The sequence below is a fragment of the Polypterus senegalus genome, chromosome 4 (assembly GCF_016835505.1).
Source record: "Polypterus senegalus isolate Bchr_013 chromosome 4, ASM1683550v1, whole genome shotgun sequence".
Taxonomy (NCBI): Eukaryota; Metazoa; Chordata; class Cladistia; order Polypteriformes; family Polypteridae; genus Polypterus; species Polypterus senegalus.
Genome location: NC_053157.1, coordinates 103299440 through 103319838, shown reverse-complemented (window position 1 = coordinate 103319838; position 20399 = coordinate 103299440). Strand labels below are relative to the sequence as shown.

Below are 20399 nucleotides of genomic sequence, written 5' to 3'. Positions count from 1 at the left end.
CGGCTGGTCGCACCGGTGCAACCTTTGATTTTTTTTAGTCGCACCATCGAGAAATTAGGTCGCACGTTAGAGCCCTGATATATATATATATATATATATATATATATATATATATATATATATATATATATATATATATATATATATATATACATATATACAGTCTTTGGGGTGTGAGCAACTGTTGCTGGGGTGCCAGAATCCATGAAGGAAGAAAAATGAAAAACATTATTTGTACAAAATCTTAATTTATTTATCCATTCCTAAATAATTAAATGGGCAGGCTATTTCATATCAGTGCAATACGCTGTTTGTTAAAACGGATGACTCCCGCTCTTACGTGCAAGTCTGCCTGGATATTATGAACTATCGTATCTGTTCAAGTTCTATTTAAATTTTAAATAGAAGGAATTTTTATTTAGTCGACAGAATATTATTCCGGAATAAATCAACTCAAACCTTAAATAACTTATATATTTTGCTCTCCATAAAAATATATCCTGTCTAAATTATACAAGTTAGAAATAAAGTAAACATTAAAAGAACAAACATTCAAATTTCTTTACTCTTATGTAATTTTATATAAAAAATAAACTTAAATTTTAAATATCCCAAAAGATTTTGCTCTCCATAAAAATATATCCTGTCAAAATTATACAAATTCAAATATGAACATGGTGCATAACAAAACCTGGAAATATAAATAAAATTTGTTCTTTCAGCAATAACAAATCAAATCATTCAGTTGTCTTTGCTCATATGTCATTTTATCAGAGCTGGACGCTTGGCATCAAGTTCGTTTATGTTTGGTATGAGGTTCTGTGTTGTGGAGATTCTCAGGATGGACTGCAGGTGCTCATCAGTGAGGCAACTGCTGTGTGCTGTTTTGTTAGTCTTCATGACTGAGAAGAGCTTTTCACACAGATATGTGGTACCAAACATGCACAAGGTTTGAGCCGCATGTAGATGGAGCTGGAGCATTTTTGCGGGAATGGAGTGAATAAACTGTGCGGGCGTGCAGTATCGTACTTTGCCTTCAGTGTGCCATTACACTGCAGCTCAATCACCTCCATCTGAATCTGCACAGGTGCAGTTTCCACATCGACGGCAAATGGGTTGCGAAACAACTCAAAATTCTTTTTTTGTTCTTCAAAGTCACCAAAGCGCCATGCGAACTCAGTGCGCAGTGTGCTCAGTTTATCAGCAAAGTGCGTATTTGGGAACACCGTAGTGCCGACTTGGTACAACATTACTTGGAAACAGGGAAAGTGGGGCAAGTTGCACTGGTGCATTTGTGTCTCCCATAAAAGTAGCTTCACTTGAAATCACTTTGTGATTTTGCACGGGTAAAAACGTCTGCTGAAGTGTCAGATTCTTCTTTAACTCTTCTGCTTTCTGTATCTTGTGCATTGCATTCAGGTCTTTCAGGTTATCTTGATGTTTTGTCTCATAGTGCCGTCTTAGATTAAATTCTGTAATTACAGCCACATTAGCTCCACAAATGAGACACACATGTACTCAGCCTCCCATCGGTTTTTAAAGGCTCTATGTTCAGAATAACCTTTTCTCTTCGGCATAGTGTGGGCTAGCTTCGCAATAACTTGCAGCATCATAAGCTAGACTTGATTAACGCGGTAAGTGTTCGGCAAGGCAGCTGAAGCGCTGCATTATGGGATCTGTAGTTTATTGTGTTACCAGCGCTTCATATCCCCGGCCATTAATAACAATAATATATAAAATGATCTTGGCCGGATATAATTATACGCCGGGCCGGATGTGGCCTGCGGGCCTTGAGTTTGACACATATGGACTAAATAGAACTTGAAAAGATATATTTTTTCAAATGTGATCGCGCAATTCAGATTGAGTTGACGCGCACTACAGTACATCGAGCCCGAGTGCTATTGTGGTTTTGCCTGCGTGCCTCAATAAGTTACCCTCCCCTCGCTTTTACTTTTTTACCGTTCATCTAATGAATACACTAAGTATCGCTTTACCAAAACAATCATTGATCGTGAATAAAGTATCCATTATTCATAAAGCTTCAATTGGTGATCTGTCTTTCTGCGTTAACGCATATTTTTCATATGTCTCAAACCAAGGGGATGCGAGGCTAAAATGAATAAAAGCGCGTACATACTCAGTGCATCCCCTCTCGGGAATCGAACCTCGGACGCCAGCGGCGAAGCCTCTACTATTGCGCCACGATGTGTGGTTTGTCTATTTGAGCGTAGCAGTGTAATTCGGTTTTTGTTCAGCACTCTTTGGAACTGTTGCTTTTGTCTGCGCTCGTCAGTTCACGTGAGCCGCTGAATATGGTTTTATATGTCACTCGCTCGCTTCTAATTGTTTCGCTGCCTTCTTAATTTTATAATGTATGTTTTCTTCAGCAGTTTTTGGAGCTCTTCCTGGTTTTCTACGTACTGCGTGATTACGTGGGAGGCGTGATGATGTCACACTGAAACTCCCCCCACGGCTTTCGAGCTCAACTCCATTACAGTATATGTAGAAAAATAGCTTCCAGTTATGACCATTACGTGTAGAATTTCAAAATGAAACCTGCCCAACTTTTGTAAGTAAGCTGTTAGGAATGAGCCTGCCAAATTTCAGCCTTCTACCTACACGAGAAGTTGGAGAATTAGTGATGAGTCAGTGAGTGAGTAAGTGAGTGAGTGAGTGAGTGAGTGAGTGAGTGAGTGAGTGAGTGAGTCAGTGAGGGCTTTGCCTTTTATTAGTATAGATTCTATACAACTCCAGGCACCTCGCATCGAGATAAACAAGTCTTGAGCTGGGAGTGCTTTTTGCCTGCGTTCAGCTCCCTCAGTAGGGGGGATGGTGCAGCAGTCTGCTTTCTGCTTGTGCTGATCGACTCATTTACAAAATAAAAGACACTGATGGAGAGGTGCGAAGGAATTTAAGTTGGGCCAGGATTACAAGTTTTTTCGTAGGCTTCAGGGATTGTAGTGTTAAAAGAAGTAAATGTCAGTCTAAAATTTTCAGATTGCAGAAATAGTGATTATCCAAGATTTTGTAGGTAATGCATGTCACATTGAAAAAATAATTTATTGTAATTAAATTATTTAAATAAACGTAATTAAACTTTGTACAAAGAATTACTACTGTGTTTCGCAAACTGAACTGTTTTCTGTCTCATTCTTTTTTCTGTATTACAAACATTCGCTAATAAAGTATATGAGTATTTTGTATAAAAGGTCCTTCAAGACAATATGCATTTTCACATTGTAAGGTTTCTAAACTCGCTTGGGACTCTCCCCAATGGGACGACACACCGAAGAGCGTCATGAAGCTGATTGTTGCGTCTGTGGTAGACAGTTTATCAGAGGCCGGGGCAACCACAGGCTCCCAACGCAGAAGCGCCTTGCAGCTAAATCAGATCCAAGTCGATCATGGTCACACTATAAGCATTTGCCGTCGATGGGTGATGCAAGGAACTTTATAACTGCAGGGAACAGTATTACTTGGCCACGACCCTGCCTGATTGCTGTGTCTGTGTTTAGGAGAATGGTAGATCCCGCTGTTCCTGTTTCAAGCTGAATAAAGTTGGTTTTTCTAAAGTACTGACACTCATGTTTTGGGGTATAAGACTGACTCACACATATACTGTACATTTTTTGTAAATCTAAAGAACAGTGTCCATTTCTAACACATAAAGAATGATAGTTTTGCCTTTGCTTTACAGCTTTATGCATGGCATGTTTAAATGTTGAGTGCTATTGTGGCATACAAATCATAAATAATACACTAATTATTACCCAAGAAACCTGTATATTTTAAATCCCATGATGTTATCTGAAAAATGTTCTTGACTTTAAAATGTTCCATGCTGAAAAAGTATAAACATTTATTAACATTACTTTTTAATGTGTACAGTTTGAAAACATTACACATAATAATAAATTACTTTAGCAGATGCTTTAACATGTATGATATTGTGATGAATTCAGCAGAATGATGAGAATGTGACGCTAAATGAAGAAGTTTTATTAAATGTTCTGTATTACAAGTACAACCTGTATTCAAAAAATCTACTGCAGTAAGCTTTGTGAAAGCCAATCAGCTCATGTGCATCTTCTTCCTCACCCTAGCAGCACTCTACCTGCTTCTCTTCTTATAGGTCTGCTGAATTAGATGTGTTCCAACTAGAACAGACCAATCTAAAACTCATAGCCCATAGAACATATGCTTTTTCATCTTGTCTATTTAATATAAACTTTCTATCATACTTTATTTCTATTTAACCATATAAGTAAAGGTAGAGATTAGGGCATGAATTGTTGTTCTGTTTGTAGTATCATTTAATGGTATGTGCTAGGGAAGATGGGTTCAAGCATCTATACAGTGCTTGCTGATAAAAGAAAAAATAATTTGAAACTGAAACCCCATTTTCTAATTATGCATTTTTCACCATAAAAAGTCATAAAACAAAATCAGTTCTAAAAATAACTAACTAGCAACATATCCAAGCTTCATCTCCACTTTTTCGTTTGACTATCACAAAAATGGAATTCTTGTTCAGGCTTGCTCTTAGTATTTTATGTGAATACATATAGATATACAGTAATACCTTCTAGTACATGTTAAGTGCTTTGGTGCTAAAATGAAAAGCAACTTTTTTTTTCCTTCTTGGTACTGTTGCATAATACATTTGTTCTGACAAAAAATTTAATCCATCAAAAAACACAAATGAGTTGCCTGGATTTAACCACTTACAAACACTATTTATTATGAACAGAAATTAAGCTAGAATATTTGAGAGATGGGTGGCACGGTGACGCAGTGGGTAGGCTGCTTCCTCGCAGTCAGGAGACCCGAGTTCGCTTCCCGGGTCCTCTCTGTGTGGAGTTTGAATGTTCTCCCTGTGTCTGCTTGGGTTCCCTCCGGGTACTCCAGTTTCCTCCCACAGTCCAAAGACATGCAGGTTAGGTGTATTGGCAATCCTAAATTGTCCCTGTGGTGGGCTGGTGCCCTGCAGGGGGTTTGTTTCCTGTGTTGGCTGGGATTGGCTCCAGCAGACCCCTGTGACCCTGCAGTTAGGATATGACAGGTTGGATAATGGATGGATATTTGAGAGATAAAAAATACAATATAATGGATAAAATTGATCCTCTTTAGACTGCATAGTAGTTAATCTATACATTTTATTTTCTGTTGATTTTTAGTAGTGTATGTTCCAATACACCAACCCACAAATGGGTAATTTAGGTTAAGTTACTGTGTAAGTACTAATAGGAATATTACTATTGAGGTAGTACTTCAATGGGTCTTTTACCCTTATTGCTAAATATTTATAGTGTGGCCCTGAGAAAGTGATTTTACTCCATGTTTTTGTATTTTAGAAACGTGTTACTGTAATACAGTAATTGCATTACACTTGTAGTGGGGCTGATTACAGAGAGGTATTATATAAAGATGTTTGTTGTTAGTAATGTGACATGTATTGAAGCTGTAAATGTTTGTTTTATACCATAATGCTTTTAATATTATATCCTCTGTGAACAATCAGCCTTTTCTGTAAAGTAAATTTCAATAATTTTGAAACTGAAGACTGTTTTTGACAAAAAATGTATTATGGCTTTTTATTTTTTTTTTTTTAGGAAATGACTGATTTGGATGTACAAGAGCTTGTTAGAAGATCCATTGGAAGATTAACACTTATAAGGCAGATATTTCCTTTGCCACAAAATACCAGTGAACGCTGTGTTCGAGGCAACCACAGAATTTCTACTTCACTCTGTGATCCGAAGGAGCTTTACTCACAAAACATGGAGGTACCTAATGTTATTACTAGTTACTTCTTCTTGGTAAGATTCAGTTATAACATACTTCAAAATTAATTGTAAAGAGAGTCCATTTAAAATAAATATTAAAAAGATGCACTTACTGAGTACTTTAAACTACAGGTAATACAGTATCTATTAATAACATTTCCTATGGAGAATAAACTAATGTGTAAAGAAAATGGGGAAATATTTTAACTTCAAATGTACATGGTCATAGCTGAAAAAATGTCTAAGATAATGAAAAACCTGTAATAGCCATAACCCAAATAATTTAACATTTACAAATTTTATACAGCACAAAATGTCAGTAAAAACGTTTGGGTTTTGACATACCCTACAGAGGACTTTCTCTTTTTGAGATACGATTAACATTTAAATAAAATCACATTTTACTCTTCTGTGTTGTAGATTGCATGGTTGAAAATTTACACATGTATTCCTTTTTCTCTTGCATGTTTTGTTAATGGCTGATCAGTTTTGAGCTTATTTTTCATTTAGATGGATGCAACTCATGTTGCAGAGCTACAGATATCAATTTTAGACAGTTACATGCATTAGGGGTTAGGCTTACTGCATGCATCAAATGTTAGAAGTCATTAAAGTGAATATTTTTGGTGAAACTATCAACAGCAACCTCACTGACTATGTTTGCAGACTCTTTTTTGCCAGTTTATGCACATTTCCTCTCTTTACCTGATAATCTTCCAATCCCATGAAAACACTGGAAGAAGAAAAAATAGAATTTTAACTTTTAGCATTTGGTTCATACTGCATTAATTTATTAAGGACAGTGGCCTTAAAAGCTCACTTGTCTGCCTCAAAGTGTGCAGTAATTCCCGGTGGAGTGATTCTAAAATAACTATATTACAGCATTGTACAACCAGTATGTAGCTAGCTTGCAAGATTTCCCCAAGAATGCATCAACTGGAACTTAAGAAGCCTAACTCATAATACTTACTTGAATACTGCCTAATTCAAGTTTGTAATAAATGTTACTATGGAAAGACAGCTGTTTAGAAATGGACAATCAAAATAGCTTTTTAAAATAGCTTCTGCATTTTTAAGAACATAAGAACCATTAACTAAATATTTTATAAACAGTGGGGAATGAAAAATCACAAGTTACGATTTCACAATAACTTATTGTTGTAATTTCTTCAATATCTCACCTTGTTGAAACCAGAGTCTTGTAGATCTTCAAATTTTTTCATAAGGAGCATTCAAATCCAATGACAAAGAAGCTCTGAAGGACATACAACCTGTCCTAAAGGGAAAAAAAAACTAAGTGAAGGAAAAGATGCTTACAAAGTTAAAATAGACAACAAACTCACTCAGAATTTCATGAAATATGTCTAGAATGGACTGGGTGTAATTACTGGACTCAAGAAATCCAGGGCTCATATGCTAGAAGGGGATGCAGACAAAGCTAACACTCTGAACCAAATTTTTAATAGATTTTCCATCCCACTGTCACCTTCTTCCAATGACCAGTCCCCATTACACCCTCCAAACTTCTACCACGTCAAATGGAATGGTCAGTGACCAGTGGGCTTTCCATAACTGAAGATCTATATGAGTCTTTTTGTGGTAAACCACCTGGACCCTCTGCAGTTTGTCTATTGGGAAAAGATTAGAGTGGAGGATGCAATTACATATCTGCTCTGCATGGCTTATTTTCACCTGGACAAAGCTGGCAGGACTGTGAGAATTATGTGTTTTGATTTCTCCTGTGTCTTCAATATCATCCAGCCATCCCTATTAAGGAGTAAACTCCTGGATAATAGACTATCTGTCAGGCAGACCACAGTTAGTGATATTCAAGGACTGTGTTTCTGATACAGATATGAGTAACACTGGAGCATCAAAAGGAACAGTCCTGCCTCTTTTTTTTTCACTCTTTACACCTCAGACTATAAATATAACACCAGGACATGTCACTTGCTGAAAATCTCAGATGATTCTGAACTTACGGGGTATATTGATAAAGGGGATGAGATGGAGTACAGGAGTCAGGTGGAGAAGATTTTTTCTTGGTGTAAAGTGAATCGTCTGCGTCTTAACATCAGCAAAACTACGGAACTGTTTATTGACTTTCGCTGCACCAAAGACCCTGTATGACCAGTCACTATTAAAGGAGTGAATATTAGAGGTGTTCCACTCTTACCAACTACTTGGGGGGTCCACCTTAATGACAGATTAGCCTGGTTTTGGAACGCATAGTAACACAGCGTTATTTTAATGTTGAAAGTGGCATCGTTCGCATCTTGTATAACTCTGCGATGGCCAGGACAATTTTCTGCACTGTGGTGTGCTGGGCCATAAACATCAATTCAAGAGAGACCCACAGAATCAACAAGCTGATTAAAGGGGCAAGCTCAGTTATAGGAAGCATTCTGGACCCCCTGGAGGTATTAGCAAAAGAGAAAGTTAAAACAAAGCTAAGTGCCATTCTGAAAAATGCTGCATATCCTCTTTCTGACACACTAACATTGTGATCTTTCAGTCAACAAATTATTCAACAGAAGTATGTCAAGAAACACTGCAAAGGCTCCTTTATACCAGCAGAAATACATCTCCATAATTCCTCACTGTAAGTTGTCTTCTCTGTTCAGATCAAAGTGTTTGTGTTTATCTGTTTATTTATTTACCTACCTACCTATTTATGTATTTATTTATTTAAAAAGCTTCTGTAAAAAGCTAAATTTACACCTGGGCACAAGTAAAGTTCTGTCTAATCTTATTTGTAATGCCAGACTAATGTTACTGTGTTTAATAATACTGCATATTTTCCTTCATTTGTACTTGTATCCATTGCTTTTTGTGCATATTAAGTTGTTTGCTGTCTGATCAATTTTTATGTAACTATATATTTGTAAGTTTTCCAGACCAAGAATTTCCAAAAAATGTAGTGATTTTTTTAAAGAAATTTATAGGTTTATATATACTAATTGTTAGCGTCATGGAATTAATATTTAGGCTGGGCTACTAGTTTCCCTTTAGTCTTATTATTATTTGTTTTATTTAAAGCACCTGGTGCAGATGTCATTCACAAGGACTACTCTATACACATCCCCCACCATTCTCACTCTAGGAAACATGGCCTGTCAAAAGCAGCTTCAGCAAAGATATAGAAATAGAAGGGGTATCATTCATATTTAAGAGATAAGTGATCAGGGGAAGCAATGTTGGAATTTGATTAAATAATTTAATGAAATGCAGTTACAGTACTTAGCCCTTTGCCTTGCTTCCTTAACTTCCCTTCTTGCCCATCCCATTTTGCTTCTGCAATATTTCAAACTGTCAGCTCCAAGATGCCAGACTTTATATCCTGTCAGGTTTTCCTTGAAAATACCACATCATCACAGGGCATCTGTAAGCAAAGATTTTCTGCTGAAATGGACTACAAAATAATCAGTGATACTTTGTTTACTGAATTGTGCAGTCCAATTTTAGCCAGTCATGGAGTCCTAGGATGAAGAGCAAAAGAGTAGCAAAATCATTACTGTTAGAGTACTTAATTCTTTCAAATATTCAGAATGTGTCAAGTGAGAATACAAAAAATCGTGGAACTTAAATGTATTTAATGTATGAAAGAGAAAATTTACTATCACATGTAAATGGTACAATGCATGTTGCCCACAGAGTAATGACAAGAGTATTCATTGTCTCTTGGTATTTAACGACATCAGATAATATATACAAGAAGTATGTATGCAGAGGCTACTACGTGTGGCTGTTTAGCAATCGTATAACTAGTGGTCAAAAAGTATTCCTTATTCTAGGGTTATGATAATGTTTGCTTGAACTGTGAAGGGAAGTCAAAGCAGAAGGAAAGTTCAGGCATGTTGTATTTAAAGTTGTGAAGGAGTTCCTGTAAACATATTTTTGTGTTGGATTATCTGGCCTGCTTGATTATTTTTGCTTTATATATAAGGATTCTGATTCTGCATTGCGACTGAGATTTGTTTGCTGTAGATTGACTTTTAAGCACATCCTTTTGCCTCCTGTTTGTTCTTTGAATATATTTCTATTTTTCAGTAAATATTTGTCATTTATAAAGATTATTTTGTGGATTGTCTTTCCAAGCCAAATGTTGTTATGGTTTCCTTTCCCCTTAGGAGACATCAAAGTTTCTTTAGAATTGTAAAAGGCATTTTACTCCTTAAACCCAGTTTCCCCATTTCTGGCCCTGGGTAAGCCATAGCCTTTGACAGTATTGGAAGAGTTTACTTGTCTGGGGTGAGGTTTGTCTGACCAGTAGAAATCCCGGATTGCCCTGTTGCTTATCTGATGTCCTCAGGCTCTCTTCATTACAGTCCTGTTTCCAAATCATGACCGTAGTATCACACTAGTTTCTTTAAAGTCATCCTTTTAATGGATCACTTTCAGTGAGGCGGCATCTCATATATCATTAACATGCAAAACAAACTGAAAGTCAAATACCTTCTTATATTGTGCAGCAAACTATAGCGATGAAGACATTTATATTTTTACTGACTGATTGATTTACTTTTGGAAGTAAACATGTTACCAAGCTAGTGAGCAAGATAGCTGCATTGATCCAGATAAACACCATTTCTGGAAATGTATAATTTTTCTTTAAGGAGAGAGAGAGAGAGAGGTTCATTAATTGATTTATTTTTTTTCGCGTTATAGTGAAAAGTATTGTAATTTTTTACTTTTATTTTTTCATGTCTACCATAGGGTGGCATGGTGGCGCAGTGGTAGTGCTGCTGACTCGCAGTTAGGAGACCCGGTTCGCTTCCCAAGTCCTCCCTGCGTGGAGTTTGCATGTTCTCCCCGTGTCTGCGTGGGTTTCCTCCCACAATCCAAAGACATGCAGGTTAGGTGGATTGGCGATTCTAAATTGGCGTTTGTGTGTGTCCTGCGGTGGGTTGGCACCCTGCCCAGGATTGGTTCCTGCCTTGTGCCCTGGGATTGGCTCCAGCAGACCCCCATGACCCTGTATTCGGATTCAGCGGGTTAGAAGATGGATGGATGGATGTCTACCATTGTATTCATGTATGAAATTTTTCAGAGAGCTGTATTTTTTTTCTTGCAATGCCAGCTTCATCATTTTCTTTTATTGAGACAACTTTATTATTACCTTGTTTGTTGCTGTTTTCTTCTGAAGTTTTCAATCATTGCTGTAAGGCTGATTGTAATTAAACATTCTTTGTCTAACTGTAATTTGTGTGCCCCTCCACTAATTAAGGCTAATGATCTTGAATTCAAAGTTTTATGATGTTGTGTTTCTTCATAGAAAAATGTGAGAGCTAGTCTTTGTAAAATGCTTCTTTTATTCAAAGGGTGCAAAAATGGTTTCATGTGTTTTATATTAAAATCAAATATACTGCTTAGAAACTCTGGTATAAATTAAATTATAAAGTAACACCACTGTATCAGGAAATCCTAGTCGAAGAAGGTTTTATTGCATGCATGATTTTTACTACAGTCACTTTCTTAATTAAAAGACAGTTATTTTTGTTTAGGATTGATTTTATGTTACAAATAACTAAATATTTACAAACCCAATTTGCTTCTTCAACTCATAACACTCATCTGCTCCTTGCTTTTGTTTTCATGACCAGCTGACAATTAACAATCAGGCACTAACAACAAGGAAGACACCTACTCAGCTAATATGGTTTCATTTGTACCTGTGCGTGTTCATCACAAAGTACAGGGTAATTTCATTACTGTAGTTAGAATACAAACAAAAGGAAAAACAAGTGATCAAGAAGTACAAATCTGCTTTGGTTAATAAAACATGTCAATGATGCTAATATAAAAGCAGAAATTAAAGTATTACAAGTACCCAACATGACAGAATGACTGCTGTGAAAACCAGGAGCGCTCTATCCCCAACCCTGACACAGAACGGCAGAGACATGAGTTCTAGCATAGCACACATTTATTTAGACAGGGAAATGTGTCCCAAATCATTCCCCACAGCAGCACAGTACAATGCAGCAACACAATTCCTTTTCTTTCCTTTCTGCCTCCACTGGCAAGCTTTGTCCCTGTTCCTCCCAACTATAGCTGTCTGAGTGAAGCAGGGCGGCTCCTTTTAAGCTGGTCCTGGGAGTGTTCCAGATGGCTCGTTAATCAGAGCTGAAATCACTCCCAGTGTGCCCTGCAGAAATCTGTGGTGCCACAGCCTCCCAGGAAGGCTGCCCTGTAGCATCCCAGGGAATGTAGTGCATTGTAGATGCTCTCTCTCCCTGAGTCCTTCCACCCAGCTGGCATCCCAGCTGAGTAATGGCCATGGTTGCCTGTCACACTGCACAAAAACCAAAGTTTGATTAATTGCTAGTATTGGTTTCTGAAAAAATTGAGAAGCCACTGCGGCATTGGAAACCCTTGTGGATATCAATGACAGACTAAACTATTCTAATTGAACCATTGTATTCCTTCTGATGTCAGAACAATGTTTACTGTCTTTGTTTTGCTGTTATAGATATGTTATGTCATTTTTATTCTTACTCTGTTTTCATGATGTTATATATGGTGCTGGGTCAGTTATGCATTAAAGCATAAAACAAGTGACATGTAATAGAAATCTGGCTAAATAAAGATTTTGATGAGTATAACATAGATGGGTACAGATTTTTAAAAAGGATAGATAAAACGGGAAAGAAAGACAGGTTGTCATGTATGTAAGGCCAGCGTTGGGCAGAATACTCTTAAAAGTATTTAGTTACAGAATACTGAATAAACAGTCTGTAGCCGCTGAAGTGTAAGGCAAGGTCAAGCATGGGTAAAAAGCGTGCCAAAAGAAATCTCTCAGTTTAAAAGTTTGTTTTAAAATTATTTAGTGAACGTTAAAAGCAAATAATCCACACAAGAATAAAAGAAAAAATAGTTACACACATAGAATAAAAGGCAAAAAAAGGGAAAATGTATCTTATCTAAACTTAGCTTTTCTTGAGAAACTTTAGTTATTTCTGTACTTAAAAGTTCTTTACTTCTTCTTTACTTAAAGATTCTTAACTTCTTATATACTTAAAGATTCTTAAGTTCTTCTTATGTACGCTTTAAAAGTATGGCACAGTACATAAGTTAAGTGCTGTTTTCTTAGAGTTGTTTAGTTCAGACACTCAAAAGGCCCGCAGGCCAGTTGGCACGATTTAAAACCTTATGCCTTCCACACCTTACACATGGCAAGGCTGGTCACAAACTGAAGAATAATGTTTACTCAAAGCTGTTAGAAATGGCAAGTATATATACCAATACAATTCTACTGACGGGGGTTATAGGAACCTCCCATACATTATGCATTGTCATCTAGTAAAATATTCATGAATCTTATAGAAGTTGAAAAATGGCTCTTGCACAGTCCTTAATGTATTTAGATTTGTATTATGACTGAATACTCACAATGTGTAACTTATTCTGCCTTGTTCTAGCCTATATATAGCCTTAGTCATAAAAATGGCAAATATATTTAAATTAAATGGTGACCTGTCAATATATTTCAGTCTCACACAAAACAGAAGCTATGTTTTTCTTTTTAACAAAAACAAAGGAAACCAACTTTTTCAGGAAACTTTTATTAATAAAAGTTGAACATTTGAAAAAATAATAACTGTAGCTCCGGGTGTGTTTTTTAGCCATTTCACATTATTGAGTTTTTCTTTTAAGAAACAGCTAAACATGTCTTGAAGAGGAAAAATTCCTTCTTGTCACATTATTTTAAAGCAGTTTGATAAATGTCAATCTACTAGTATTATGAAAGACATTCGTGTTAGACCAATGAGAACTGTAAGAACACCAGAAAATATCAAAAGGGTGAGACAAGTTTTAGACAAGCAGTGGAGCACAATGTTAGTCAGTAGAGTTAAACAATTCAAACTGGACTGTTCACTAAATTATTCCTCAAGATTTGTGTATATATTTTTAAAGAAAAAAATTCCTTTTCTTCTCAGTTAATTGAACTGTTAAGTGGAAGCCAGAGTATATTAAACTATTTGAGCACAAAAAATGTGCTGCTAATGTTGGAGCTCATTTGAAAAACTTTATTTTTTAAATGTTGTTTAAAATAAGGTAAAAAAAATCTGCAATTAATTAATTAATTCCTTATCTGGTGCAATATATCAAAAGACAAAGTAAAAGTGACCTTTCATATTTTACTTCAAAAATCATCATATTGTTGTGCCACACCCCAATGAATTCTTTATATCAGCTTTACTAAGCTAAAAGTAAGCATTTCTACTGGCTGTGATACACCTCAGAAATCTATTCTTGTCTTGAATGATAATTAAATAAACACATTTGGAATATTTTTGGAGTATATGTTGCAATATGTATGGAGGTTTGTTTTAACAATACGTTAGTCTCCTACTTTTATCATTTAATAATGTTCATTTCAGAAAATATACTTGAAATGAAACATTTACTCTTTTATTATATGACCATTGTCATTTGTCTTTTTATGGGTCAGTTGTCACTATGATAATAATTCTCTTCTTGGGTCCCAAATTGGATCCTCATATTAAAAAGTTTAAGAACCCCTGGTGTCTCTACTATATGTCTTATCTGGTCAAATAAAGTTAATCACACATCACTGTTCAAATCCCCTTTTAACTTTATTACTAGTCTCAAGCTGTAATTAGGCTCAAGAGGCTAAAAAGAAAACAGAATAGCTACCATCAGCAGTGTGTTGCAAATCATTTTACATTTTCTCTGCATATTTATTCCTCTGCTGCTTGAAAAATGTCATGTAATTACCTATTTGCTACTTGTCAAAACAAAAACAAATATAAAGCAAAAAATACATTTTGAAAACTGGGTAAAGAGAACAAGATTTATGAAACAGTTTAGTTTACCTAAACAGCAAAAAGAAATGAGGGGTATGCTGCAAACAATTTTTGCATCTACAGCATTGCTTGCTTTCAGCACGAGAGAGACAGAGAGCGAAAAAATATTTAGAATCCAAGCTCCCAGTGCTCAAACATTAAATTAACCAGCTACACACAACACAAATAGCAAATTAATAAGAATCGAGATGAACAATGCTCAAACAACGAGTACTGGGGAGAGATTGAGAAGCTGTGAAATGTCTCGAGTCTTCAGCAGGCTATGCCTATCACTTAATTTGCTTGCATTCAGTGTATTGCTCAGTGCACTGCAAATTCAGGTTTTGCTTTTTGAAACTTTTTTGATTTTTTTCCATATATTTTCAGTCTGTTGTTGATTGAATAAGGAGATGAAGTTTAAAAATATTCATTACTGAATTTTAAAAAGTAACTATATTCTTGAATATATCTTTATAAATGTACCACAAGCTGAATCCTAAATACTCACTTTTGTTTCCTGAATATTGTAATGAACAATGAAACGGCAGTAACAACACACACATATGCACACCCACACACCAACTTAAGGAAACATGAATTTGGTGTTTTATTTTGAACCCGTAAAACAACTGTGGTAGAAATTTAACATCTTATTAAAGAAAGAAACATCCTCTAACAGAATTAATCACTAATCAGGCAGGAGAAAAGTTGTTTATTGTATCTTTTAATTATTCCTCAGCAAAATGCCTTAGAGGGAGCATTCTTCAAAATCAGCCCATTACAGCATAGTCAGAATGATCACAGAAACAAAGAATATAGGTTAATTTTATAAAGTGTTGAATTTACCTACAGTGTCAATCAATACATACATTTTACTCTAGTGTGTTTGTTGGTTTACACCCAAATGGCTTATACACAGTAAAATAAAAGTCTATTATATTCTGTTTTCCACCTTTGAAATTTCTGTGTATATAACATCTGTCCATTCTGGTTTTTTACAGAGCATCTGCTGATTCCTTAGTCATCTTTCAGTACATTTTGTTATTCAATTGACCTCTGTCTGTTCCAACATTTATTACCCTTTATGCCATTTCTTTAAAATGAAAGCTCTATTACCCTAAAATTATTCTTCTACACAACAACTCCAGATATGAGCTAAAACTCCCTGATGTTTCTGGCCACATTACATGCATGATAATGTCTGTAAACATATTAACCGATAGGTCTTGCCCTCCATCACAGCTCATTCTTTCAGTAGAAGAACCTCCTTCTTCAGACTGTGCTCACCTTCCTTCATCTTCCCAAAGGTTCCCTGAAGAGCACTTCCTTCTTTTATACCGTATATGTAATTCTGGTACTTGTATTCCAGTACAGCCCAAACCCATGTAAGGCAGAATTTAAATGCAAGTCGTCTTAAGTTGAGTAATGAGTCAAATCTTAGCAAGGATGTTTGGATTTATCTAGAAAGCAGTATGGAAAGGGGCCTTATTTTAGGAGTGCGCTATAGACCCGTTATGCCTAATAATATTATAAAAGCAAATTTACAGGTGGATAATATATCCATTTGGGCCTTTAGCTACCTAAATATGAACTGGGCTAACTTTGCAAATCGTGTAGTACAGGGTGGGCCATTTATATGGATACACCTTAATAAAATGGGAATGGTTGGTTATATTACCTTCCTGTTTGTGGCACATTAGTATATGTGAGGGGGGGGGAACTTTTCAAGATGGGTGGTGACCATGGTGGCCATTTTAAAGTCGGCCATTTTGGATCCAACTTTTGTTTTTTCAATAGGAAGAGGGTCATGTGACACATCAGACTTATTGGGAATTTCACAAGAAAAACAAAATGTGTGCTTGGTTTTAACAAAACTTTATTCTTTCATGAGTTATTTACAAGTTTCTGACCACTTATAAAATGTGTTCAATGTGCTGCCCATTGTGTTGGATTGTCAATGCAACCCTCTTCTCCCACTCTTCACACACTGATAGCAACACCGCAGGAGAAATGCTAGCAGAGGCTTCCAGTATCCGTAGTTTCAGGTGCTGCACATCTCGTATCTTCACAGCATAGACAATTGCCTTCAGATGACCCCAAAGATAAAAGTCTAAGGGGGTCAGATCGGGAGACCTTGGGGGCCATTCAACTGGCCCACGACGACCAATCCACTTTCCAGGAAACTGTTCATCTAGGAATGCTCGGACCTGACATCCATAATGTGGTGGTGCACCATCTTGCTGGAAAAACTCAGGGAACGTGCCAGCTTCAGTGCATAAAGAGGGAAACACATCATCATGTAGCAATTTTGCATATCCAGTGGCCTTGAGGTTTCCATTGATGAAGAATGGCCCCACTATCTTTGTACCCCATATACCACACCATACCATCAATTTTTTTGTTCCAACAGTCTTGCAGGGATCTATCCAATGTGGGTTAGTGTCAGACCAATAGCGGTGGTTTTGTTTGTTAACTTCACCATTCACATAAAAGTTTGCCTCATCACTGAACAAAATCTTCTGCGTAAACTGAGGGTCCTGTTCCAATTTTTGTTTTGCCCATTCTGCAAATTCAGTGCGCCAATCTGGGTCATCCTCGTTGAGATGCTGCAGTAGCTGGAGTTTGTAAGGGTGCCATTTGTGAGTAGCTAATATCCGCCGAAAGGATGTTCGACTAATGCCACTCTCTAGTGACATGCGGTGAGTGCTACGCTGTGGGCTCTTGCTGAATGAAGCTAGGACAGCCACTGATGTTTCTTCATTAGTGACAGTTTTCATGCATCCAAATTTTGGCAAATCCAACACTGTACCAGTTTCACGAAACATAGCAAGCAGTTTGTTAACTGTAGCATGGGAGATGGGTGTATCTCGTAGGGTGTCTTGCATTCAAATCTGCTGCAATGACCCGGTTACTGCATTCACCAGACATCAGCACAATTTCTATCCGCTCCTCACATGTTAACCTCTGTGACATGTCAATGGCTGTACACAAAGAGAAACTTGTAAATAACTCATGAAAGAATAAAGTTACAGTGGAACCTCGGTTCACGACCATAATTCGTTCCAGAACTTTGGTCGTAAACCGAGTTGGTCGTGAACCGAAGCAGTTTCCCCATAGGATTGTATGTAAATACAATTAATCCGTTCCAGACCGTACAAACTGTATGTAAATATGTAAAAATATGTAAAGATTAAGCACAAATATAGTTAATTACACCATAGAATCCACAGTGTAATAGTAAACTAATGTAAAAACATTGAATAACACTGACACAAAACACCCAGGCTCCCTGATCAGCTACAGGAGCTGGCTCGCTCACGCTCTCTCTCTGTGTAGCGAGCGCACAAACACACACACACACACCTATCCGTCCCCCCAATCCCTTCCCTGTCAGCTGCCCGGCTCTCTAATCTCTCTGTAGCACGTGCTCGTGCAGCATTTTTTTAAAATGACTTTTAAGCACAGCAGAAAAAATTCAGACGCGCTTGCAAAAACCAACTCACAAGCAAACAAAAAAGTGAGATTGCAGGAGATCACGCTATTAAACCTAAAGCCTGATCGCTGTAAACAGTGTTTTTAAAATGAGTTTTAAGCACAGCAGAAAAAAACATCGCACAAATCCGAACTTCATTTAAAAACCAACTCGCAAGCAACCAAAAAAGTAACACTGCAACAAATCACACGATGAAGTCCTCCATGTAAACAATTTTTAATGAGTTTTAAGCACAAGGAAAAAGCGAACATTTGAAAAAGAGAAATGTAACATCGCACCTAATCGCGCTATGAAAAACTCCATCTGTAAACCTTTCATGAGTTTTAAACACAAGGAAAAAAGCCAACATTTGAAAAAAGAGAAAAATAACATTGCAACAAATCGCATTATGAACTAAAAAAATTACTTTTGAAAAATCCGTAATACAAAAACCACCAAGAAAACTAACCTTGCATGAAACGAGTTCTGGCATGAAGTGTTTTCCTTCAGGTGTTTTCTCTCTTGTGATCTCTCTCAGGCTGCCTGTGGGGGGAGGGGGATGTTTTCGCTTGCACTACAGCCTACAGATAGGCAGGCAAACACGTGCAGCAATCTCCTCCTCCCCCTTCCCAGCAGGCAAGTGCTCGCTCGCTCTTGCTCTCTCTCTCTCTCTCAACTGAGGAAGCAAGGGAAACTGGCTTGTTCAGCAAACACGTGTAGCAATCTCCTCCTCCACCTCCCTAGCAGGCACGTGCTCGCTCGCCCTTTCTCTCTCTCTCTCTTTCTCTCTCTCTTTCAGCTCAGCTTGCAGGCAGGCAAGGGAACCTGGCTTGTTCGTATACCGAGTGTGTGGTTGTGAACCGAGGCAAAAGTTTGGCGATCTTTTTGGTCGTGAACCGAGTTGTACGTGAACCGAGGTTCCACTGTACGTTAAAACCAAGCACACCATTGTTTTTCTTGTGAAATTCCCAATAAGTTTGATGTGTCACATGACCTTCTTCTTATTGAAAAAACAAAAGTTGCATCCAAAATGGCCGACTTTAAAATGGCCACCATGGTCACCACCCATCTTGAAAATTTTCCCCCCTCACATATACCAATGTGCCACAAACAGGAAGTTAATATCACCAACCATTCCCATTTTATTAAGGTGTATCCATATAAATGGCCCACCCTGTACAAGAGCAAAAGTTTATAGACTTAATCAGTGAATGTTTTTTTTAACACAGTATGTTAAAGTACCATGCTGGTGGGGTTGCTGTCTAGATTTAGGATTTTATAATAACCAGGATAGAATTGAGGGTGTAGAGGTTATTTTATTTGCGATGGTGAAGTGACCATAATAGAATATAGTGCTCAGTGTTCTGGAAAAGCACTGATGCAAAGACTAAAAATTGTTTTACATGTAATTTAGTACAGGCACATCCAAAAAACTGAGATAAGTAGAAAATTTTTAAAAACTCTGCAGTGGATAAGTAAGGAAATAGAAAAAGAAGTTGCAAAGGAAAAATCAGCTGTATAAGGCATTTAAGACTAATAATTATAATTACAGGGTGTATGAGAACATGAGGGAAGCCAATAAAATAATGTTAGGGAAGCTAAAAGGCAGTTAGTGAGGATTTTTTTAGGTAAGATTAAGGATTTCTTCCATAGAAAAATAACAATCAAGGAGGAGGTATTATGGAATAGTACAGGGGAATTAAAAAAATATGGACAGTGAAATAGCAGATGCTCTACACTTGCATTTCTCAAAGGTCTTCACATATGATAAAGTGAATAACATCCCAGCAGTAAAAGGTACTACTAATGAGGTTCTGAGTGATTAAGAAATTGTAGAGGGAGTTGTACTGCTCAGACCACATCATATTTAACCCTGTGTTCTTAAGGACATTAGTGATTACATATATAAACCCTTGATGCATCTTTTTAGGAAGTCAGTGTGAACTGGAAAAAATCCAAAGGACTGTAAAATTTCAAATATTATCCTGTTAAATAAAAAAGGTGATTGGGCAGAAGCAAGTAACTATAGGACAGTAATCTTAACGTGCAACAAAAGTAAATTCATAGAAGGAAATATTAAGGAAATCATTGAGCAAAGAAACACATTGCAAGAACAGGACTTGGGTAAACAGTCAGCATGGTTCCAGCTAAGTTTTACTAACATGACGGGATTCTATGAATGTTGTGGTGTGCAGAATCTGCAAATTTCCGTCTGTATTTTCATTATATTTTCCTCAATACAAAACAACAGATGAAATTAAATGCAGGACACTTGCATGGGCAGTTTAACGTCAAGGAAATCTGTTTTTCTGAATTGTACCAATATCA

At 36.8% G+C, this 20399-nt stretch overlaps 1 protein-coding gene across 2 annotated transcripts in view; it reads left to right on the top strand.

Moving 5' to 3' along the window:
* The window catches only part of grid2 (glutamate receptor, ionotropic, delta 2), a 2157968-nt gene that overhangs the window by 1698555 nt on the left and 439014 nt on the right, over positions 1-20399 (top strand). For both annotated transcript variants that reach the window (XM_039751125.1, XM_039751126.1), the window contains exon 6: positions 5616-5789. In XM_039751125.1, the coding sequence (XP_039607059.1) occupies positions 5616-5789 (174 nt within the window). The remainder of the gene's footprint in view (positions 1-5615; positions 5790-20399) is intronic.